Source organism: Danio rerio, chromosome 3 (assembly GCF_049306965.1).
Source record: "Danio rerio strain Tuebingen ecotype United States chromosome 3, GRCz12tu, whole genome shotgun sequence".
Lineage (NCBI taxonomy): Eukaryota > Metazoa > Chordata > Actinopteri > Cypriniformes > Danionidae > Danio > Danio rerio.
The window spans coordinates 17,638,519-17,661,305 of NC_133178.1; the positions used below are offsets into that span (position 1 = coordinate 17,638,519).

The 22,787-nt window shown below is 35.5% G+C and overlaps 1 protein-coding gene across 3 annotated transcripts in view; it reads left to right on the plus strand.

Annotated features, from left to right (window-relative positions):
- tmem104 (transmembrane protein 104) overlaps positions 1–22,787 on the plus strand; it is an 80,277-nt gene that overhangs the window by 15,753 nt on the left and 41,737 nt on the right. For all 3 annotated transcript variants that reach the window (XM_688664.11, XM_073944284.1, XM_073944285.1), the window contains exons 7-8: positions 6,280–6,379; positions 9,616–9,712. In XM_688664.11, the coding sequence (XP_693756.3) occupies positions 6,280–6,379; positions 9,616–9,712 (197 nt within the window). The remainder of the gene's footprint in view (positions 1–6,279; positions 6,380–9,615; positions 9,713–22,787) is intronic.

The following is a 22,787-nucleotide window of genomic DNA, read 5'->3' on the forward strand; positions in this document are numbered from 1 at the left end:
GTTATCTACTGTAATAGAAGTAATTACAGGAGAAGCTTGCTTAAAAGAGAAGCTTGTTTAAAGACGGACAACTCGGGTAATGAGAAGCTTATGATGAATCTGAAGAAGACATGTTCACCTTGAACTACAGACAGAGGCGTCTTTTATACTGCTTCCTATTTTCAGGATTCTTGCCCTCCTAAGCATCATTTCACAAGCGGTGTTACGTAAAGGCTGACTCAACAGTGGCCCAAGCCGCCTTGTAATATCTCAACAGCATTGCTTTTGGCATCTTTTCCAACCATCAAGTAAAGGACAGACATCAGAAATGGCCTTCTACACAAAACGTTACAGGGGCTTAAGGCAAAAAATCCCACCAAAATGAACAATATTTACACTCAAATTGAAGATGAGCGGGCATACGTTTATTTTATATTTAAAAAAAATGTGTGATTAAAGTCAGTGGTGGAAAATTTAGATCTAATGATTGAAATATGTGACACCAGAGCACAAAAACCGTTTCAAGTGTCATTTTTTTTTTAATTGAGATTTGTACATCATCTAAAAGTGGAATAAATAAGCTTCTGTTGATGTATGGTTTGTTTGCATATGACAATATTTGGCTGAGGAGCAACTATTTGAAAATCTGCATCTGGGGGTTAAATATGGAGGATGAATTGCATGTAAATTTGTTAAAATTGCAAATGTTGTAATGTATGCACTACCTGAAAAAAGTCTTGTCTTCTTTTCAGTTTTAGGAACAACAAATAATAACTTGAATTTTAGTTGATCATTTTATATCAAAAGTGGCTTACATGAAAGGCAAAGGCCTCTAGATCACGCTTATTTTAACAAAATAAAATATGATCATGCATTTTTTTTTATTATTTAATAAAGACATTGAGGTCTGACTTTGCTTAGACAAGTCTTGTCACTTAACAAAATTATATACAGTATAGAATATAAAGTCATGGTGCAGTGGAAAAAGAATTAATATTGTGTATGACTCTCATGAGCTTGGACGACTGCATCCATACATCTCTGCAATGACTCAATTAGCTTATTAATAAAGTCTTCTGAAATGGCAAAGAAAGCATTCTTACCACCAGAGTTCCAGACTCTTTGGATTAATCTTTAATGCCTCCTTCTTCATCTTACCCCAGACATGCTCAATGTTCATGTCTAATGACTGGGCTGGCCAAACCTAGAGCACCTTGACCTTCTTTGCTTTTAGAAACTTTGATTTGGAGACTGAGAAGGAGCGCTATCCTGCTGAAGAGTTTGTCCGGTGATTTGTAATGTAAAGGGCAGCACAAATGTCTACCTCAGTCTGTTGATGTTGCTTTTGACTCTGCAGATCTTTAGCACACCCCCATACTGAATGTAACCCCAAACCATGGTTTTTCCTTCACCAAACTTGACTGATTATCTGTGAGAATTGAGTCGATGCGTGTCCCAATAGGTCTTCTGCAGTATTTGTGATGATTGGGATGCAGTTCAACAGATGATTCATCTGTAAAATGCACCTTCTGCCATATTTCCAAGTGATCAACAAGAAGTCATGTTATCATTTTTTGCAATTACAATTGGGATTGTCGACAAGACTTTTGTCAGGTAGTGTATTTGCTTCAATTTTAAAATGTTATAATATATAATTAATAATTAAGTCTGACTTTGTTCTGAATATAGACCATATGTGAATCAAAACACATTCTGTAAAGCAATGTTTACCTGGGTTATTAAAGGAAAATGTTATTTATTGAATGAAAGGTAAAACAATTAACAAAAAAAAAAAAAAAAGTGAAATTAGATTAGGCCGTTAATTTTTTTTATTCCAAAATGGGACGACTATAGCAAAGTTCCTAGCAATGTACATTACATAACAAAAATTACATTTTGATATATCTACATGATCTTTAATTAATTAAAAATCGATCATTTAGACCTATAAAGTGCATTCCCTATGCAAAATAAGACTTGTTTTGTGTTCCAGGGTCACATGATGATCATAAATATTGCATCTACAAAACAAAACAAATTAAATCCATAAATTCTTTGTCTTTAATGTAAAAGAAATGAATTATCTAAAGATCCACAGCATGTGATGACTGAAGCCCCCCACTAGGTGGTGCACTTGTTTCATCATTTAGCAAACCTGATCATCCCTGCCTCTTATGTGCTGCACACACTCGCATGCGGTGCACAAAAACACACATTTGTAGCTCCTGAGCTTAGTGTTTTCTCAGCACGGACGTCACACGTTCACCCTGTCGACTCTTTGTTATTCTATTAAGCGTGATGTGTTAAAATAGCTTGCCGTGCGCTGACCTTTAACAGCATAAGATGGAGTGAAGTGGCCACTTTGGAGGTGCACTTGGGAGAAACTAATGACTACCTGAGCGGCATAGCCGACTCTGCTCATAAATGTGCTAAATGGAAGCGTAACTCACTGTGAAGGAGATTAGTTTAGTTAGTGTGACTTCAGTATTGATTGTAGGTTTAAATATAATACACGTTTGCCCTCCTGTCTTAGGACATGCTGTCTTTTTAGTGCTAGTGCAATTGCTAAATGCAGCCTTTGTAATGGGACGATCAATCCGTGAGCTGCCATTCAGTGGGAAGAAACCGCAGGCTTGTATATGTCTAAATAAAAGGTAGTTAAGAGGTTTAACGTTAGTGAATGGACTTTAGGATTGTCAGGGAGGGTTGTTTTTACACGGAATACCCATGGGCTTGATTGTTTGGGTGCAATTACTCTCATAAGCTAAATGTAATTTGTATCAGCTCTGGATTGAAATGAACAACGGGAAAGTTGGTTTCATCGTTGGACAGGATTGTTCATGGCCGCTGGTTTATCTGGGCTGTTCGCAGTGGCTGTAACCTTCCCACTGACAGGTTGATTGGAAGACTGCTTCGGATAATGTCACAGAGGAGATAGATTAGTCCATGATTGATTTTGTTTTTGGTTGTGCTTGCTAAGATTATTGCCTTTGCTCATAATGGGATTTTTTTTTCAAAACTCTCAACCATAACTGCAATTCCTTAGCATTGAATTCATGCGTCACTGTTTATGCTACATACGAGGCCGATACTTTAAATTGTGTTTAAATTGTTAAATTGTCTTTTTTTTCGTGTTGGATTTGTAGTTTTTGATGAGAGAGTTTAATCAATGAAATTTTAGGTGTAGTTTTGATCAATTACTGGTTATCATCAGTAAGAACGTGTGTTAGTGCCTCTCCACTTTTACAGTCGGGTTGGTTGTTTTTTTTTTTGTTTGTTTGTTTTTTTGTAAAACACTTAAACCAATCAGCTACAAGGTGGATCACTGCATTACTTCAAATGAAAATTTGTAATGCATTACACTCAATGGTCACTTTGTTAGGTACACCTTACTAATACTGGGTTTGACCCCTTTTTGCCTTCAGAACTGCCTTAATCCTTCATGGCATAAATTTAACAAGGTACTGGAAATATTCCTCAGAGATTTTGGTCCATATTGACATGATAGCATCACGCAGTTGCTGCAGATTTGTTGGCTGCACATCCATGATGCGAATCTCCCATTCCACCACATCCCAAAGGTGCTCTATTGGCTTAAGTTCTGGTGACTGTGGAGGCCATTCGAGTACAGTGAACTCATTATCATGTTTAAGAAACCAGTCTGACATGATTGACGCTTTATGATTTGTAGTGTTATCCTGCTGGAAGTAGCCATCAGAAGATGTGTACACTGTGGTTATAAAGGGATAGACATGGTCAGCAACAATACTTAGGTAGGCTGTGGCGTTGACACAAAGCTCAATTGGTATTAATGGGCCCAAAGTGTGCCAAGAAAATAACCCCGACATCATTACACCACCAGCACCAGCCTGAATCGACAAAAGGGAGGATGGATCCATGCTCTCATGCTGGTGATGCCAAATTCTGACCCTACTATCTGAATGACGTAGCAGAAATTGAGACTCATCTGACCAGGCAAAGTTTTCCGATCTTCTATTGTCCAATTTTGGTGAGCGTGTGAATTGCAGCCTCAGTTTCCTGTTATTAGCTGACAGGAGTTGCACCCGATGTGGTCTTCTGGTGCTGTACCTCAAGGTTCGACATGACAGATTCAGAGATGCTCTTCTGCATACTTTAGCTGTAACGAGTGGTTATTTGAGTTACTGTTGCCTTACTGTCTGCCCATTCTTCTCTGACCTCTGACATCAACAAGACATTTGCGCCAACAGAACTGCCGTTTACTGGATATTTTCTCTTTTTCGGACCATTCTTTGTGAACCCTAGAGATGGTTGTGCGTGAAAATCCCAGTAGATCAGCAGTTTCTGAAATACTCGCACCAGCCTGCGTGACATCAACAACCATGCCACATACAAAGTCGCTTAAATCACCTTTCTTTCCCATTCTGATGCTTGGTTTGAACTGCAGCAGATCATCTTGACCATTGAGTTGCTGCCATGTGATTGGTTGGTTTAAAAATTTGCGTTAACGAGCAGTTGGACAGATGTACCTAATAAAGTGGCTAGTGAGTGTATATAGCTGGCAAAAGGCAAACATACTGACAAGTCTGAGTACCTAAGTACACACACAAAAAAAAAAAGAGCGAAAAGATTAATTCCATTAAGGATTGTAAATGGCACGTTGTAATCAAAAATATGTAATGTAAAATTGGTTATTTTGTGTCTCTATAAGTTAGATTTTAATTTTTCAGGTAGTTTAAACGATTTCAGTGCAGACTAAAGTTATTTTGAGCGATTTCTTGCTTTCTTATTTGCTTTCTTTCCTTCTCTCTTGCTTGGGATTGATGCCAAAGACACATGCAGCAGCTTTTAAATTGGGCCACAGTCACTAAACCATAATAATAAAATCCATTAATGGCACTCATCTAATTTCTTTTTCAGTGGTTTGTTCACTTGAGACCTTACTGGCTGATTTTGAGAACACTCAAAAACACTAGTATTTTGACACTTGTGTATATCTGTCCATTCAAGAGCAAGAAGACTCTAAATAGAGCTCAACTCCAGTTTCCATGCTCACACAGAAAATAGCTCTTAAGTTCTTTCATGTCACTTTGCTCTTTTATGGTTTAAAATAGATGGAATGTTCAAATTGGCTAGATATAAAAATATTTGCGAGTATTAATTTTGTGACAATGTAGCCATGGCCCATTTAGCCAAGTGACATGTTAATTGTCTCAAATTTCTCATGCTGGTGGTCAGCGGGGAGTCCTTACTGCAGATCTGTGAACTAGTTATTATTGCTCAAATTCTGCTATTAAATATAATTATAAAAAAAAAGAGATATCTTCTAATTCTTGCTCACAGATATGTGTAACAAAAGAATTTGCGGTTAATTTGCAAGCTTAAAGTTGACAACTGATCTGTCTCCATGGTTTAATCAGTTACTGTTAAAATTTTATATTAACCGATTGAGAATTGAGCTTTTGTTGTTCCAGAACTCCAATGTTGTGAAATATTATTTTGACCCTTATTGTATCAATGTATGATTTTTTTTTATCTGTAAATGCATAAAAGCAATCAAAAAAGCCATTTCTATTCACAGAATAGAATGTTGAAGTCGAATAAAGTAAGAATAATGGGTTAAAACAGTTTTAAAGCTGATATTTTTATGAAACCTTAATACATCTGTGTTTAAAGTAACAGATTCCCTCCATTGACTTTGTGTTCATAATTTGCCACGTTTTCTGCCAGCTTTTCGCCACTTATCTCAGTAAAATGAACTGAAACTGACAGCAGCACTGGCTGCTTTTTAATGTGGTTGGAGAAATGACTTAATTAGGCTCATAAAAGAGTATATCGTAAATTTTTTTTGTTCTTTAAATCTAGTTTTAATAGTCCGTTCACTCTAGACAACTTCAGAGTAATTAATGACCTGATTGGTCGGTTGGACCGTTCGAGATCCTCACAGGAGCTTCGGAGATGATGAATGTGTGGTGTGGTTTGTGTTTCCTCCTGAATGCTCTCCATCTCATCTCCAACTGGCAGGGACGGAGTGATGGATGGATGGAGGAACAGGTGAAGAGGAGTGTGGGGTTAATGAAGAGAAGAGAGGGAGGGGGGAATTTCGTAATGAAGTGCTCGCTTCTTTAATTAGGGTGATTTATACAGCTGTGATGCAGCTCTGTGCGTTTAGTGGGTATGGAGTGTTGGGGAGGAACATCATAGGAATCTTTTAGGAATGGGTGCCGCCCATCTTCATGTTCAGTGAACCTCGCCACCTGTTTGCGTTTTATGTAAAGCCATGAATCTTTAGAATGACACACATGTTGCTTCTTTCCACAGTTGGTGTCAATATGTTCTACATCTGCATCATCGTGTACCTGTATGGAGACCTGGCCATTTATGCCGCTGCTGTGCCTGTGTCACTGATGGAGGTAGCATGGTGAGTTGAATATCTTTGGATATTTGTATGTTAATACATTAAATTAAACTCCGCTTTATTACCCTTTCCCATGTTTAAATATTGGTTGCGGTTGTAAATTGGAAAAGAAAGTTGTCCAAATCTGCATTATATTTAAACCATTTATATACAGTTGAAGTTAGAATTATGAGCCCCCCTGAATTATCCGCTGCCCTGTTAAATGTTTTTCCCTAATTTCTGTTTAACGGAGAGAAGATTTTTTTCAACACATTTCTGAACATAATAGTTTTAGTAACTCATCTCTAACAACTGATTTATTTTATCTTTGCCATGATGACAGTAAATAATATTTGACTAGATATTTTTCAAGACGCTTCTATAAGCTTACAGTGACATTTAAAGACTTAACTAAGTTAATTAAGTTAAAAAGGCAGGATAGGATAATTAGCCAAGTTATTGTATAATGATGGTTTGTTCTGTAGACTATCAGAAAAAAATTGCTTAAAGGGGCTAATAATTTTGACCTTAAAATGTTTTTTTTTTTAATTACTTTTATTCTAGCCAAAATAAAACAAATCAGACTTTCTCCAGAAGAAAAAATGTTATCAGACATACTGTGAAAATGTCCTTGCTTTTAAACACAATTTAGGAAATATTATTTATTTATTTATTTTTTAATTTTTAAGGGGGGCTAATAATTCTGACTTCAACTGTATGTGTGAAAGTCTGTACAGTGTGCACTAAGAGGTAATTTAAATGTTAATGGTTCATTCATAAAACAATTCTCAGTGCATCATAATGAATTTGGTTTTGTTTTGTAAATAATACCTTCTGTTTTCTATGTAATCTATTGTTTTTAATTTATTAAAGCTAGAACAATGGTGTAAATAACAAATAATAGAGCAGATACAATAAATGTATAATAATTTTTTTTATTTTATTTTTTTTAGTAAAACTATTACATTCCACATCTCAACTATTTATATAAACAATCATTTGGTGTAATAAATGCAAGCATTTGAATGAATGGCTGTTATCGTGTCTGTTCTAATGTGACCACTTGCATACGGTCAAAGCTTGTTTTATTGATTAATTAAATTTTTTAAAAAACTTTTTATTGTAAAGGCTCATGAAATTACCTCATTTTTTACATTTTAACTGGGTGTTTGGGTTAAACTTGTTTAATTTTTCAGCTGTGACATAAGTACGCACTGCCCAGTTGTTTTGGATTTTTGTAAATCTAGTATTAATTGACAAATACTGGGCTTTAACACATAACTGACGCCATTGAATGAGGTCATATCGAAATTCTGCCCTTTACGTATCTTTGTTGGATTCTGATGTTTATTTATAGACATTAACAAATTTGTTACAAAACAATGAAATTCGATTTGTCATAAGATTGTCATAAAACATTTATCTTTGCTAATTCATTTTGTGGAGGTCAAGATAGTATTTTTGGATGCTACAGCCTTATTCCAAAATGGACTAAATTCATTTATTTCCTCAAAATTCTACACACAATACCCCATAATGACAATGTGATATTTTTTTTTAATTGTTGCAAATTTATAAAAAAAATAAATTAAAAATCTGAGAAATCACATGTACGTAAGTATTCAAAGCCTTTGTCGTGAAGCTCTAAATTGAGCTCAGGTACATTCTGTTACCACTGATCATTCTTGAGATATTTCAGCAGCTTAATTGGAGTTCATCTGTGGTAAATTCAGTTAATTGGACATGATTTGAAATCCACCTGTCTATATAACCTCCCAGGGTTGACGGTGCATGTCAGCACAAACCAAGCATGAAGACAAAAGAATTGTCTGTGTGTCTCCGAGACACACCACCAAAATATCATGGAGTGGCTTCACAACAACTCTGTGAATGTACTGGAGTGGCCCAGCCAGAGCCCAGACCTAAATCCTATTGAGCATCTCTGGAGAGATCTGAAAATGGCTGTACACCATCCCTTCACATTCAACCTGATAGAGCTTGAGAGGTACTCGAAAAAAGGAATGGGCAAAAATTCCCAAAGACGGGTTTGTGCTAAGCTTGTGGCATCATATTCAAAAAGACTTGAGGCTGTAATTGCTGCCAAAGGTACATCAACTAAGTATTGAGCAAAGGCTGCGAATACTTCTGTACATGTGATTTTCAAGTTTTTATTTGTAATAAATTTGCAACAATTTATAAAAATCTATTGTGTGTAGAATTGACAAAACAAATACATTTAATCTATTTTGGAATAAGGTTGTAACACTTAAAGAAATGTGGAAAAAATGAAGCACTATGAATACTTTCCGGATGTACTGCCTTAACTTATTTTATTGCTTATCACCAATTTATATTTCATTCTCTCATTCATTTTCTTGTCGGCTTAGTCTCTTTATTGATCCGGGGTTGCCACAGCGGAATTAACCGTCAATTTATCCAGCACATGTTTATGCAGCGGATGCCCTTCCAGCCGCAACCCATCTCTGGGAAACCAATTTATATTTCTTTAACTCAATTTTTAAGTCTTACATTATTGGTAAAAATCTTACCTTTAGGCAATAAACAACTACACAAAATTGCATTCTTTTCTCAGTTTGTAACTCTAAACAGGATTGAAATTTCTCATAAATGACCAAAAACCAAACTTGGTTGAGGGTGGTGGGTCGATGATAAATATACCAAACTTTATTGCATTAAAGTTTTCATGTTAATTTTCCTAATTTATTAATATTTATAAAATGAATGAATGGAAAAATTACATTTTATAGTAAAATTCTTACAATAAAAGCATGGTTTAACACAATTTATAACACAATGGAGTTCAATGCCCAATACACTAGTCCAGGGGTTTTCAACCTTTTAGGACACGCGTCCCTCCAAGTTTGTCCAATTTCACCCAAGTTTGTTTCATTTTTCCTCAATAACTGTGACCTTTTATATACCTGTGCTTTCTCTAAAGGTTCAACAAACAGTTTCAAAACATTGATCTATCAGTGTAATTTCATATATCAGGCTGTACAAGGTTAAGAAACTAAACAAATTTTGCCATGGCATAGACCTTAACAAAGCGTAACAAATTTATAATTGATGTCTAAATGATTTTTTTTTTAGCTCTGAGTTCACAACCCTCTAGCATTTCTAAATTGTCCTTCAGAGTTTGAATGTGTGTTTTAGTTTTTGTCAGTGCTACATATAACAGTATAAACCCCTGGAATCGATTCTCAGAGGTCACAAGTGTTTAATTGTTTGCCTTCTCGCAGTGGGAATCACTCGTGCAGTGCCGGGAGTGTGAAATACAATGACACAGAGTCGTGCTGGGGCCCTGTAAGACGCAAAGATGCCTACCGAGTGTTTCTGGTGAGTGCAGCAGTGCCTGTTACACAGTCAAACAAACGCACCTTGTTGGCAGCACTTATGTCTCGGCAGGGAGCTGAGCTCACACCGGTTGAAGGCTAAAGGTAAGAAAGACAAACGAGACGCTTAATACTTCTGCGTAATCTCTGTGGACTCCTGCCCACCGTGTATCAGGACGCTGTTGAGTGCCCTTGAAATTCACGCAGAACCACAGTGCAAGCCTCTGCTGTGATTTCCTGCTCTGCTTTAGCTTTGCTGCGGTGATTGATGTGCTGATTCATTTTGCTCTTCTCCACCTTTCTTCATCTCCACAACCGAGGGAAGTGGCTGTCCTGTCTGCCAATAAAAAGCATTGTTTCAGCTTTTTTTTTTCTTTCCTTTTTTTAATCTCATCACTTGGATAAGCCTCTTACAGCATGTTAACCACAGGAAATGATGCTGATTTAAGAATATTTGCTGATATGTGCTTGCCTTACAGATGAGGATTTCTTTTTTTTGCCCTTCATGCTTGGTTTGTCATCGTGTATTGAGTTTTTAGATGAGATCACATGCAGTTCTGTATCGTCTGTAATTGAGTTTATTTTATTAGATCCTTTCTAGTGTACACATACATCTAGAAGACAAAACCTACATCTTCCATACCCAAAACTACAAAGGCCATCATTAATTTTCCTTCTGGACATGCTCTTAAATAAATCATCTTTTCTTTGATGAAATATTTATCTGACTGGCTTATGAACCGAGTGTCGCTGGAGCTCTTCCTTTCACCTTCACCTTCACCTGTCTCGGTTGTTGTATAGGAGGAAAATTGGCCAATTTTGAGTCTGGGAATGTCCAAAGGGGCTGACTGTCTGAGCCACCAACTTTATGAGCTTTTTTAGACCAGAAAAATCTGTGCTACAGGATATATTTACGACTTCTGCCATTTTAAAAAGGCATTTTCCAGTCCTCAATACTGGGGAAAAAAAACTTTCTTTCAACTTTAATTACCAAAAAGTATTTTATTTATTTTTTATTTGTTACTTAAATCATAATTAAAATGAAAAATAATAAATAAAATAATGATACATTAAAATAATAAAAAATGTTCCTGAAATTAATTGCATTAATCCTAATAAAAATATCAAGTTAAACTTTGCATAGCTTAATGAAATATAGTTGAAACCTAATTAACTTATTAAAATGAGTTAAAATAACAAAAACATTTATTCATGACTTTTTGTCATAATCTTTTTACAGTGTTGGAAAGTGAAAGTGAAATACACTTTCAAATCTGAATTTATCAAATAAAAACCTGAAGTGATTTCAACACGAATGCAGTTTATTTGAAAACATTAACTTTTTGCTAATAAGTTAAGTTGTTTTTTGTTTTTTCTCATTCATATAATTTTTTTTTTATTTTTGTTTGTTTTATTTGTCATAAATCGAATTTCATATAATTCTGCTTATTTGTCATGAATGTGACTTTGCCAACTACAGCCATATCACACTGCAGCCCAAGAGTGGTTACTCACTGAAGATAAGCAGGGCTCAGCCTTGTCAGTACATGGATGGGTGACCACATGGGAAGAACTAGGTTCCTGTTGGAAGTGGTGTTAGTGAGGCCAGCAAGGGTCGATCAACCTGCGGTCTGTGTGCGTCCTAATGCCCCATTATAGTGAAGGGGACACTATACTGTCAGTGAGTGCCATCTTTAGGATGCGAAGTCACGACTCAATGTGGTCATTAAAATCCCATGGCACTGCTCGTAAAGAGTAGGGGGGATATTCTATTCTGTGAATTTCCTCTATCTTCCTTTACCCATCATGGCCTCCCAATCATTCCTATCCACCGACTTGGCTATATCACTGCCTCTCCACTCCACCAATAGTTGGTTTGTGGTGAGTGCACTGGTACTGTTGTCCTGTGGCTGCCTTCGCATCGTTCAAGTGGAGGCTGCACAGTGGTGGTGGTGTGGGGTGTGGAGAGCCCCCCCTGCCCCCCCTTTTTCTAATTGTGAATCGCTTTGGGTGTATGGTCATATACAATAAAACACGCTATATAAATACACATTACATTAAATTACAAAATAAATAAATAAATAAATAAACTGTTATTTTCAAGTTTTTCATTAAGAATTCACCCTTTGAGACTGTTCCGTCAAATTTACCATGCCAGCAGATTTTAAACACACATTGGTGCTTCAGTGTTTTAACATGATCACAAAAATGTCAGGTCACATTTGCATGCAAATGAGTGACATTTACAAAAATAAATCCACCATCTTGAAACTAGCTTCATTTTTAAGCTTATTCTTGGCCTGGTCTGAGATCACTTAACCGGCTGCGTTAGTTTCATCTTTAATTGACATTCACTTTCAGTAAAAAATTGTTTAAATCAAAGGAAGCTGGTTAGTGTCCTTGTTCACATATCTGGCCTTGTGTTTTTGATCAGTGCTGATCATGCAAATCTGTCTCCTGTCCTATTAAAGAGAGATGAGGCGCAAATCTATTCCAGACGCCATGGTGTGAGGAAAAATGAGAAGATCGAACACTTTCACCTGTTATTACATCTTAAATCTTCAGAAGTGCATTCAAGGCAGTTTCTGGAGAAGCGTCATGTTTCTGGGAATAATTGCAGATTATTGAATTGTATCTAAATGCCCATACGTCCTTCAAACTTTGTCTTTATAATGCCATTTCTTTAATCCATCCCTTGCTCTCTTTACTTTCGAGTCCTTCCCTTTTGGAGACCGAGTTAATCATGACCCTACAGCTACTGTAATGCAGATGTGTTTGTTTTTTTTCTGCTTTTTGGTGTGCCTTGACTTTGACTCAGAGCTGTACGTGGTCTGCCTGAGAATATTTGACAGCGGTGGTCAGTTGTATCCCCCGGTGGCCTGCGGGATTGGTGTTTGACACATTAGTGCAGCCTCATGGCATAAGCTTTTAGAAAAGGAAGATTAAGAAGGGATATTATGCCTTCACGTAACACCTTGCCTCTCTGTAATCCCCGAGTGGGTGGCAGACCATGACGCTGTTCTTTCCCCACTTGTGACACACAAAAGAGGGATGTTATGGATGTCTTTCTTTTGTGCAATGCAGCTGCCAATGTGTTTCCAGGAATGGAGCGTCCAAGAATTTCAAAACTGCATAACTCAGCAAAGGTCTTTATAGCCTTTTTTTTTTTTTTTTTTTTGCTTTGTACTGCTTTACGACTCTTCACACCTATTACAGCACAACTGTACATTTTGTGAAACGTCCTGCCTCAGCAGAGGATGACATCTCTGTCTTGTATAGTAAGGATGGGTGAGGATGGATGACTAGTTGTCTTTGCTTCTTCTTCTTTTTCTGTAAAGCTGTGGTGCTTTAAAACGTTATGGACTTTGTTAATGGACAAAATTGAGTGAGTGTTGCCATCAAATAGTGCTATCATTTCCAGGGATGTGTGAGTGTGAAATGGCAAAAGTTATTTATGCTTTACAATATACACTGACTACGTTTTGACTGTCTTGTACTCAGAATGTAAGGCTGAGCTGATAAACAATATATCGAATCGCAATAAAATTTTCGTTAATAACAATGGTAAGCTATGGAATTTTTCTTTACTCTATATTGATCTAATAGCCTATCACACAGCAGAAATCTGCAACAATGGGAATCTAGAATTGTGTTGATGTTAGAGATATACCAAATTTTCGACAACCGAAAATTTATCATCTAAAAATAGTCAATTTAACAAAACCCTTTTTTATAAATATAAGTGAATAATTCAATATAGATAGATATACAGTGGTTGCTCCTTAATCACGCGAATTACATTCTAAAAAATATCCCACAATAGGTGAAATCTGCAAAGTAGTCTGCTTTTTTTAAAAAAAATTTTACAATTAAAAGATGTATAAGCTTTAAAACCCCTCACTTCACACTTAATACACTTTTCTCAGACATGCATTAACGTTTTTCCTGCAGTCACCGATACACAAAGGTCTTGTTGCGGACAGTTTTTTTTTTTCACCTTTTTGCATCGTGGTTAAAGCTCATTGATGCTGTCATCCTTATGTTATCTTCTTTCTTTATATAACGAAACGATTTATTTAATCGGTATTAGCACCCTACGGCCGCGTAACTTCTACCTTTAGCATGTCCAGAAGTCAAACTTTTTGTGCAGTAGTTAGCATCTTTCTCTGCCTTTTGGGTGCTACCAAAGGTACTCTTGACAGTGCAGAACGTTTCGTCGACATTGTGGGGTTTATTGGGTAGAAAACTTGCAAACAAATACAGTACAGCACTTTAGAGTCACACTGACAAGCACAACATATTCTGTACAGTACAGGAGACATGGCACAAAAGAAACCAGGCTCAGTTTGGCAGGATAATTTCTCCTCTGGCCAAACTTCTTGTATAGAGCAATGGTCTGTAGCCAATCAAAATGCAGAACACAATGCACTGTTAAAAAAAAAAAAAAAAAAAAAAAAAAAAAAACAACAACAACTTAAAAATTGCACTAAAGAAATATGTAAAATTGTAAGTTGAACTGCGTTATGGTAAGGAACCACTATATACACAGTAGCTATGTTTCCATTCACCTATTTTTATGCGCATTTTGGAGATCCGCATAAAAATCAGTTGATGGAAACACCAAGATGCACATACATTTTGAAAGTGCGCATAAAAAACTGAATGTGCATAACAGAGTAGGATGCACATAAACTACAATGGAAACACTTTGGCCAAACAAATTTCAGTTTACGCATTAACAAAGTTACTTGTTATAAGAGATCATGTGATTATTAAAACGTGTGTGAATAGACAATCCAGCAGGCTTAGCACATTGTAAAACAACTGAAATGTTGTTTTGTTCATTATAAAACGCCTGAACCATTTCAATATTAGTGTTATTATATTATTAATTACCTCAAGACTTATTGAGCGCCTGTGCTCCGTGTCATTTATTAACTACAGAAAAGATTCACGCAGCTTCTCCTACAGCAGCAAATTCTGTTTTTACTGTTGATATTTGGCGCCAGTTAATCAGGGAGTGACGTTTTTATTCTCTTTGACCTGTTGGATGGAAACGCTGCTTTATTCACATGTCTTTTATGCGATATTCCAGTTTTGCAGAAAAATTTAATTAATTTTTTTGGATGGAAACATAGCTATTGATTTATACTTTCATATGGAATGTAAATCTAATATGCGATAAATGGTCATTTATTTTATAACTATAGGTCAAATTTGATAATTTTATTCACTGAATAATCCTACACAATAGGAAGTGGGACAGTTATTTATTTTACATGCATAACCCAATTTACATGTATTGCACATTATTTCTCAATGATCAGCGTTCATGCTTTGTTCACTTAATTGTCCTCTTATTTCTTCACACTTTTCACCAATTTAAAGTGTAGACAAACATCTGATGCTTGTATTTGCACCAGTTCCACGCCCACAAGGTCACGCATTGGATTATATTAGGCTTTGCAGTCTCCGTGTTCAGTCCATTACCTCCACTGTATCTGCTCAACTGAGGAACAAAACCAACCTCATTACATCAGAAATAGTGATATTCCAAGATGGCGGCACCCTAGCTCTAAAAACTTTAGTAAAACATGCCATTTTCTTCAAAATGGTTACATCAATCGAGCTTGTAATATATATTTTCATTGAAGTGAAAATCTATAATGTAAACTTGACTGACTGCTTCACTTCCACTTTAAGTGTTAAGTAGAACACTGCAGTCACTATTATCTCCTATTTCATATATAAAAAAAACTTTTCCAGCACTTGCCGTTCTAGAAGCACAGCAAACAAAGAGCTATTTTTGAACTCTGGCTCAACAGCTGTCCTTGAGCAATGCTATATTTTTAATATCCAAGTTTGATAACGCACAAAACTAAAAAAAAAAAAAATATTAGGGATGCAGGACAAGGGCAAAAAAAGAAAGGGAGCAATATAGCGCTAATTTCTCTATCCTTAATTAAGCTGTTTTGTCAGAAGTGAAACTCTTTGGGCTGTCTGAAACTGACAAGACTATAAGGCAGAATCTTTTTGTTGCCTGTCAAGTTAAACAGGCCCGTCGTGGCTGCTTTGATCAGTAGTAAAGGTCCACATGGTGTAAAACTGCTGTTTTATCTGTCGTGTTTGCTGAAAGCTGTTAAGCAGATCAGTAGGCTGAGACTTCATCGGCTGCCAATTCATTTCGGTGTCCAGTTTAAAGAGCTTTTTAAAGAACCAGACTCTGTTTGTCAGTGGCGTCTTACTCTTTCCCATTAACATGCATCTTATGGCCCAGACGTTGCCAAAAAGACATTTAAAGTTCAAAAAAATGTTTGAGTTTAAGTTCAAGACATTGTTCTTATCTCAGTTTATTTATAGAGCACAATTAAAAACAACTACATATTATCAATGCAAACAATAAATCGCATCACAAGTCATAGGCCTTAGTAGGGCTGCATAATATATAATTTCAGCATCAATATTGCAATGTGATCATTCGCAATAGTCACATCACAGGATATGCAATGTTGAGTCTGGATTATAATTTAGAATTTGCATGTGATTTTGAGGAAAAAAAGAAATTGTACTTTAATAACAACTAGTTGTATTGAATTGTTATTTTTTATCATTCAATCACTGTACTACTGTCAATCTACTGTTAGAAAACAATACAACACTGTTTCTTTATGGGACTTATCTATGCTTTTAATTTTTTATACATGCCTACAGAATCATCCCAATCTGTCTAAAGTTATAAATTATTTCCAAATGGAGAATTCATCTGGTGAAATTGTATTCATATTACCATAGTGTATATAGTAACAAAATATTGCAATGTTATATTTTTCCAATATAGTGCCATAGTAAAGAGATCTGTTTTTAACTTGGATTTAAAAATATGTGATGTTGTTGGTATTCTAATGTGAATCTATAGCATTGTTGTTTATTTGCAGGATGTATATGAGTTTTTTTTGTTTTTCATAGATCTGCATGTATATGGATCTGCATGTATATGGAAGAGGTGATTTGGAGCAAGGCTGTAAATTATATCAAGGACAGGAGGGTGTCCTTCTTTTTTCCTCATTGGGCTGGTAATTATTCCAAGGGGGAATCTGGATTAATGGCTGAAACAATTTCACCTTTATTCTATGGCTCTTTGTTAAATTAGTTAATTTCCTTAACAAGCTTGATGAGGAAAACCTCAACCTGTTTCAAACAGGCTTGTTAGTCTGTTCTTAAATGATTATTCTTAAACCATGTTTCCATCTAAAGTTCGAAAATATTGGCAAAGAAAATGTGTATCCCAGACTTTTTCATTTTTGTAATATTTAAGTTTATTTTTAGAACCCTTTTGATGATTGTAGTAATACCCACCTAAGTAACTTTAATGTGAAATAAAAATACTCATTCAGTGAAATTTTAAGAACATCACTGGTTGTAGATTTACCATATTAACAAAACTATTAAAAAACTAATATATATATATATATATATATATATATATATATATATATATATATATATATATATATATATATATATATATATATATATATATATATATATATATATATATATATACATATATACATATATATATATATATATATATATATATATATATATATATATATACATATATATATATATACCAAAACTACAAAAATAAATAAGGAATAAAACCATTGCAACTTTTTGATGCGCAAACTGGAATTTACTCCCTAAATGTCTTTCCAGCTTAGTTTATGAAAATATTTCTTGTCAGATAAAAACTTAATCCTACTCAATTGTTGCACATCTTGGCTTATGCATCCAGTGTTTTTATTTGTTTATTTGTTAATAATAAAAAAATAATAAATAAAAAAATGTAATGCCAAAATGGTCATATAAATTGGTGGATGGCAACATGGCTATATAGTCATGGTCATATCAAGTTGTCCAATCAAGTTGTAGTTGTGAAATAAGTAGAAAGTTTTCTGCCATTAAAGCTTTAATAATAAAATATAAAATCAATTGCCCACTATATTTGTTTGCGTTTTGCTTTTGTTATTCAACTCTGGCAAACGAATACATGATTTGGTTTATCTGCATATATTTAATTTATTAGATTCCAGATAAATCGAGTTTTGTAAGTATCGAACAAAATTTTCATATTGGGGTGTACCTAGTTTTAATCTGAAATAAAAGACTTTCTTTACAATTGCTGAAGTTTAGGATTGCATTACAGGTAAAGTAATATCATAAAATTATAATCTTAAATCAAATTGTTAAATGTTAAAAAGAAGAAAAGCAACTTTAAGATGTAATAAGTCAATCGTAAAAATATATTATATATTATACACAAGTGCTTTGGACGGTTTTTATGTTTGATTATATAAGAGCATTTCTTTGTAGGACAACTTTTATCTGACCCTTTTGCCTGTCAAGAGAGTATGCCCACTGAGCGGGCCAGATTGTTTTCATTTAAAAAAAACCCCCTCAGTTTTAACGACTGCCCTCCTTGGACACGCACTTCATTCACCCACTATGTGAAATATGGGTCACAAACCAGCATGAGGACATGCTTGATCAAATTACATTTTTCGGTTTTCTCGTCTTTGGGAAAGAGTGCTTATGAATTAAGATATTTATTTTACACAGTTGTCTCTTTCCATTTGGACTAAATTACTGAAAAGATACATTCAGTCCTAGTTCACTGAATTTAAAAAAAAAATTATGTTGTTTATTTTGTTGTTTAATATTGTTTTGAATATTTATTTTGATGCATGTACATGCGATTTTGTATTTTTAATAAGGTGAAAGCTTATAAAAAGTTTCAAAATGTGTATGGAAGCTATATTATTCCATGGATCCATGAAACTTTTTCCAACTTGGAATTTCATAATGTTCAACATATAATACAAACAATATTATTATTCCTTTTTAGCAATGTCATACAAATGTGCTAGCTCAAGTTAACTGCAGTAGATTTTTGTGATGTAGCAGAAAGCTGTTATGCTGTGGATGGCTCTGCAGGAATAAGACAACGCAGATGGTTTAGTGGATATTAGCACAGCAGGATGAGGAGTTTGAGCAGTTGCCCACCAGGGGAAGAGTCCTCTCTCTAATCCACAGTGGGACCATCGTGCCAGTGCAAACACTGGCTTGACACACAGTCAAACTCGTGATTCCTGCCAAGAGGAGAAGTTGTAGAAGAGCACTATGAAAAAAGTTACAGCAGATAAGCGTAAAGGGGAAAGACAGGCAAGCAAATGCAGATAAAACAAACTCAACCTTGGCTTAAGATTATGATATATACTGCATCTGTAGCACACTTGACAGCTCTTTATATCTTCTGTAGGATATGCAAAGATAAGTCTGTCACTATGCTGTAAACATAGCAGTTGTTGATGTTACAGCTGTCGGCCCGTGTTTTGTTATTAGCGGTGATCTATGGCTGAGAAATCCCATAGATTTACGCCAAAGTGTCCAGAATGGTAAAAATTATTTTTTCACCTTTTACAATCGCTGGTTTTCAGTGGTACTCTCACAATTTTGGAACTCTGGAAGATGTAGTGGACATCATCATCATCATGATAGTAATAAAAAAAAATAAAAAATAATAATAATAAAGTTTTTAGACCTCCATTTGCTCCTATATTTAATATGAGTGTAAAAATACATTTATATGAATCAATATATTAATTGAATGACTTGCGGTACTATATGAAATATCAATAATTTGCAAAAAATATTAATACTTCCGTTAATTATTTTTATGACACACTTTTATTTTGACAGTCTCCCTCTATGTACAGTCTTGTGCATTAATGTATTACCATTAGAGTGTGTATACCGATATTATTATTTACACACCACATCTTCTGCGTATCTCTTTATGCATCATTGGATTCTGACTGGATCGCAGTGTTTTATCGCTCATCAACTGAGGGAAAATAGCTTCTGATGGTTATATCCCAGCAGTATTGTTTGAAGTATGCTGCTGCAAGAATGCTGAAGTATGCTGTTTTTCAACATTGCAAACAATGTTTAGAATGATATCTTTATCATTATCAAGTTATTGTGCTTGGTTCTTTATACTCTTTATCGGGTCTTTATTGATAGAGGCAGAAAGCAGAAGTAGAAGTTTCACATTTGATGTGCTTGGGCTCAACCACTCTCACTGGCAGAGCGCCGATAAAAACAAAACGCTATTGGCTAAAGGGCAGGAGCTATACTCTTCCACTCTCTCCATTTTTAGGTTGAGATTACATCAGCCATCAAATAAAAATGCACATTTTAGAGCACTTGTGGTTTTGTCTGTTAAGTTTTTAGTTACTATACTATATTTTCAAAATCATTTTGTGTTTGTACAAAATTCTGTGCAGAAATAGAAAAAATTATCCACAGATTCTGTCTGGCCCATATGGTGATCACTCCTCATGAGTATAAATTGGGCTTTGGTAACGCACAAGTTGATGGCCAATTTTAAGTTTTTGGTTCACCTAATGCTAAGTTCAGACTGCACGATTTTCAAAGTAGCCGTGTCACAGATGTTTTTACACTTTATGACTATCTGGGGTAGCGTTTCGTTGCTACTTTGTCTTTGTTTACACTTCATGATGGAACGGCGATAGGGGGTTTTCACACTGCATGAATTTACAATAGGAAGAATCGCCGATGTTATGTTCAGTCAGAGGTCATTTCACATGGCATGACTTGAATTGTCGACAGCTTCAGCTTATTTGACAGCGTATTTGGCATGCCAAATATCTCACGAGTGTCATCGACTCAGGTGATTCTCTCAGATCGTGTCTTTGGTAGTTCACATTGTGATTGTTACTTGTGTAAACAAGCACTGAATTACATGTGATTTCAGGCATTTGGGCTAAAATCATGGGCTAAAATCATGCAGTCTGAATTTGGCATAAACTGCATGTCTTTGGTCTGTGGGAGTAAACCCATGCTGACACAGTGAGAACATGCAAACTTCCACAAATAAAGACCTTCAGTCATTGCTGGGGCTCAAACCATGGTAATTCTTGCTTTTCAAACAACCCTGCTTACCACCAATCCACCATGCCACTCACATAATATCTTAATATTAGAAAATATTCAACTGGATAGAATTCAAATTGAATTGTGGAATTTTTGATTGAGGAATAATTTATTGCTGGATAGAGCATTTCTATTATATCGTGACATCAAATGTAAACACTGTAAGGAACTCCAAGCAATCTAAAGCACCCTACCAGCTCAAAACACCTTAACAACCTCCTAGCCGGTGGTTTGTCAATCACTTGTGTGAACAAAAATGCATCCACAGGCAAACAAGACCATATAGACTTTGACCAGAAAGTAAAATGTCCAGACTCTAAAACAAGGGTCACCAATCCTGGTCCTGGAGGGCCGGTGTCCCTGCAGGGTTTAGCTCCAACTTGCCTCAACACACCTGCCTGGGTGTTTCTAGTATACCAAGTAAGACCTTGATTAGCTTGTTCAGGTGTGTTTGATTAGGGTTGGAGCAAAAATCTGCAGGACACCCGCCCTCCAGGAACAAGTTTGGTGACCACTGCTCTAAAATATACCTAGAAAACCCAGGCAAAAGTTGGTGCTTCATTCACATCGTGTTCTGCTGTAGCCCCCTTAATATAATTACTTTTAATTCAGTAAAAAAAAGTCAATTTCTGCAGGCTTAACTTCAGTCCACAGAACAGCTTGTGTGTTCACCCGGAGCTACCTGCTGGGTACAATATTGTTCTCCTTTTTGGAAAAGCTGGTTATCTGGTCCAAGGACATCGCAGAGTGATGTAATGTTCTTCCTCGGTGGGTGTCAGGACGAGGCAGTACGTGATTTCCATGAAATGAAATCCACAAGCACAAGCGATGCCTCATTATCAAAACATCCTTCAATCCGTATGTCACCCTGAACACAGAAGCTAGTCATATGACCTTCATTTCTCACACCTGCCTGAAGTGGTTGATTGTTTAACACTGTATTAGATCTACACTAATATTTGTGTTATAATTGTTGAGAAGATGGAAGTGGATCTGTATGTTTATTTGAGCTTCATTTCACTACTTTGCTAACAGATATATATATATATATATATATATATATATATATATATATATATATATATTATATATATATATATAAGGATTGAAATGGGTAGGACAAATTTCTAGATTTTTTTTTTTTTTGCAGATTATTTTTTTTTTAAATTATCATTTTGAGTCGCATTGACACTGAAGCCCTGACCTTTGTCTTTAAAAATATTGTTAAGTCCCATGACTGCGCTAAAAAAAATGGCATGAGAATGACAGTACTGGGCACAACCTCCTCTCATTCTGCTACATGTAGCCAGTTATGAGTACAAAAAAAATTATATTATTTTTTTATTTTATCAGCAAACCAAGTAGTCCTTTCTCTGTGAATTATTCTGTTACACTGCCTATTGCGATGTGCGATGTTTGGAAGTTATTGTTATACATTTTATGTTTACAAGTTTTGTTCATTTCTTCAAATCAGATTCCACCCGCTTCGAATGTTATCACTCGATTGAATGGGTGTTATCTATGGTTATTAGCTGATTGATATGGGCCAGGGACCTTCTGTAGGCTCAGAAGGCAAGGCAATGCTAATTTATTTATAAAGCTCATTTCATACACAGTGGCAATTTAAAGTGCTTTACATAAGCAGGAAGAAAATAGACAAGTATATGAAAATAAAAGCAAATAATAAATATGATTAAAATGTGTTAAACGTTATAAAAGAATGAAAAAGAAAAGAAAGACACAGTAGTGAAATCTGTCGGACGTAGCACAGTGCTCATTCAGTAAAGGCACAGCTAAACAGATGTGTTTTCAGTCTTAATTTGAATGTGCCTAATGTTGGAGCACATCTGATCATTTCTGGAAGCTGATTCCAGTAGCGAGGGGCGTAGTAGCTGAAAGCCAATTCACCCTGCTATGCCTGAACTCTTGGAATTTCTAGTTTGTATGATCCTAAAGATATGAGTGATCTGTTTATCACTGAGTGATCTTTATATTCAGTGAGCATATCTGTAATGTATTGAGGTGCCAGGCTATTTAGTGATTTATAGACCAGTAATAAT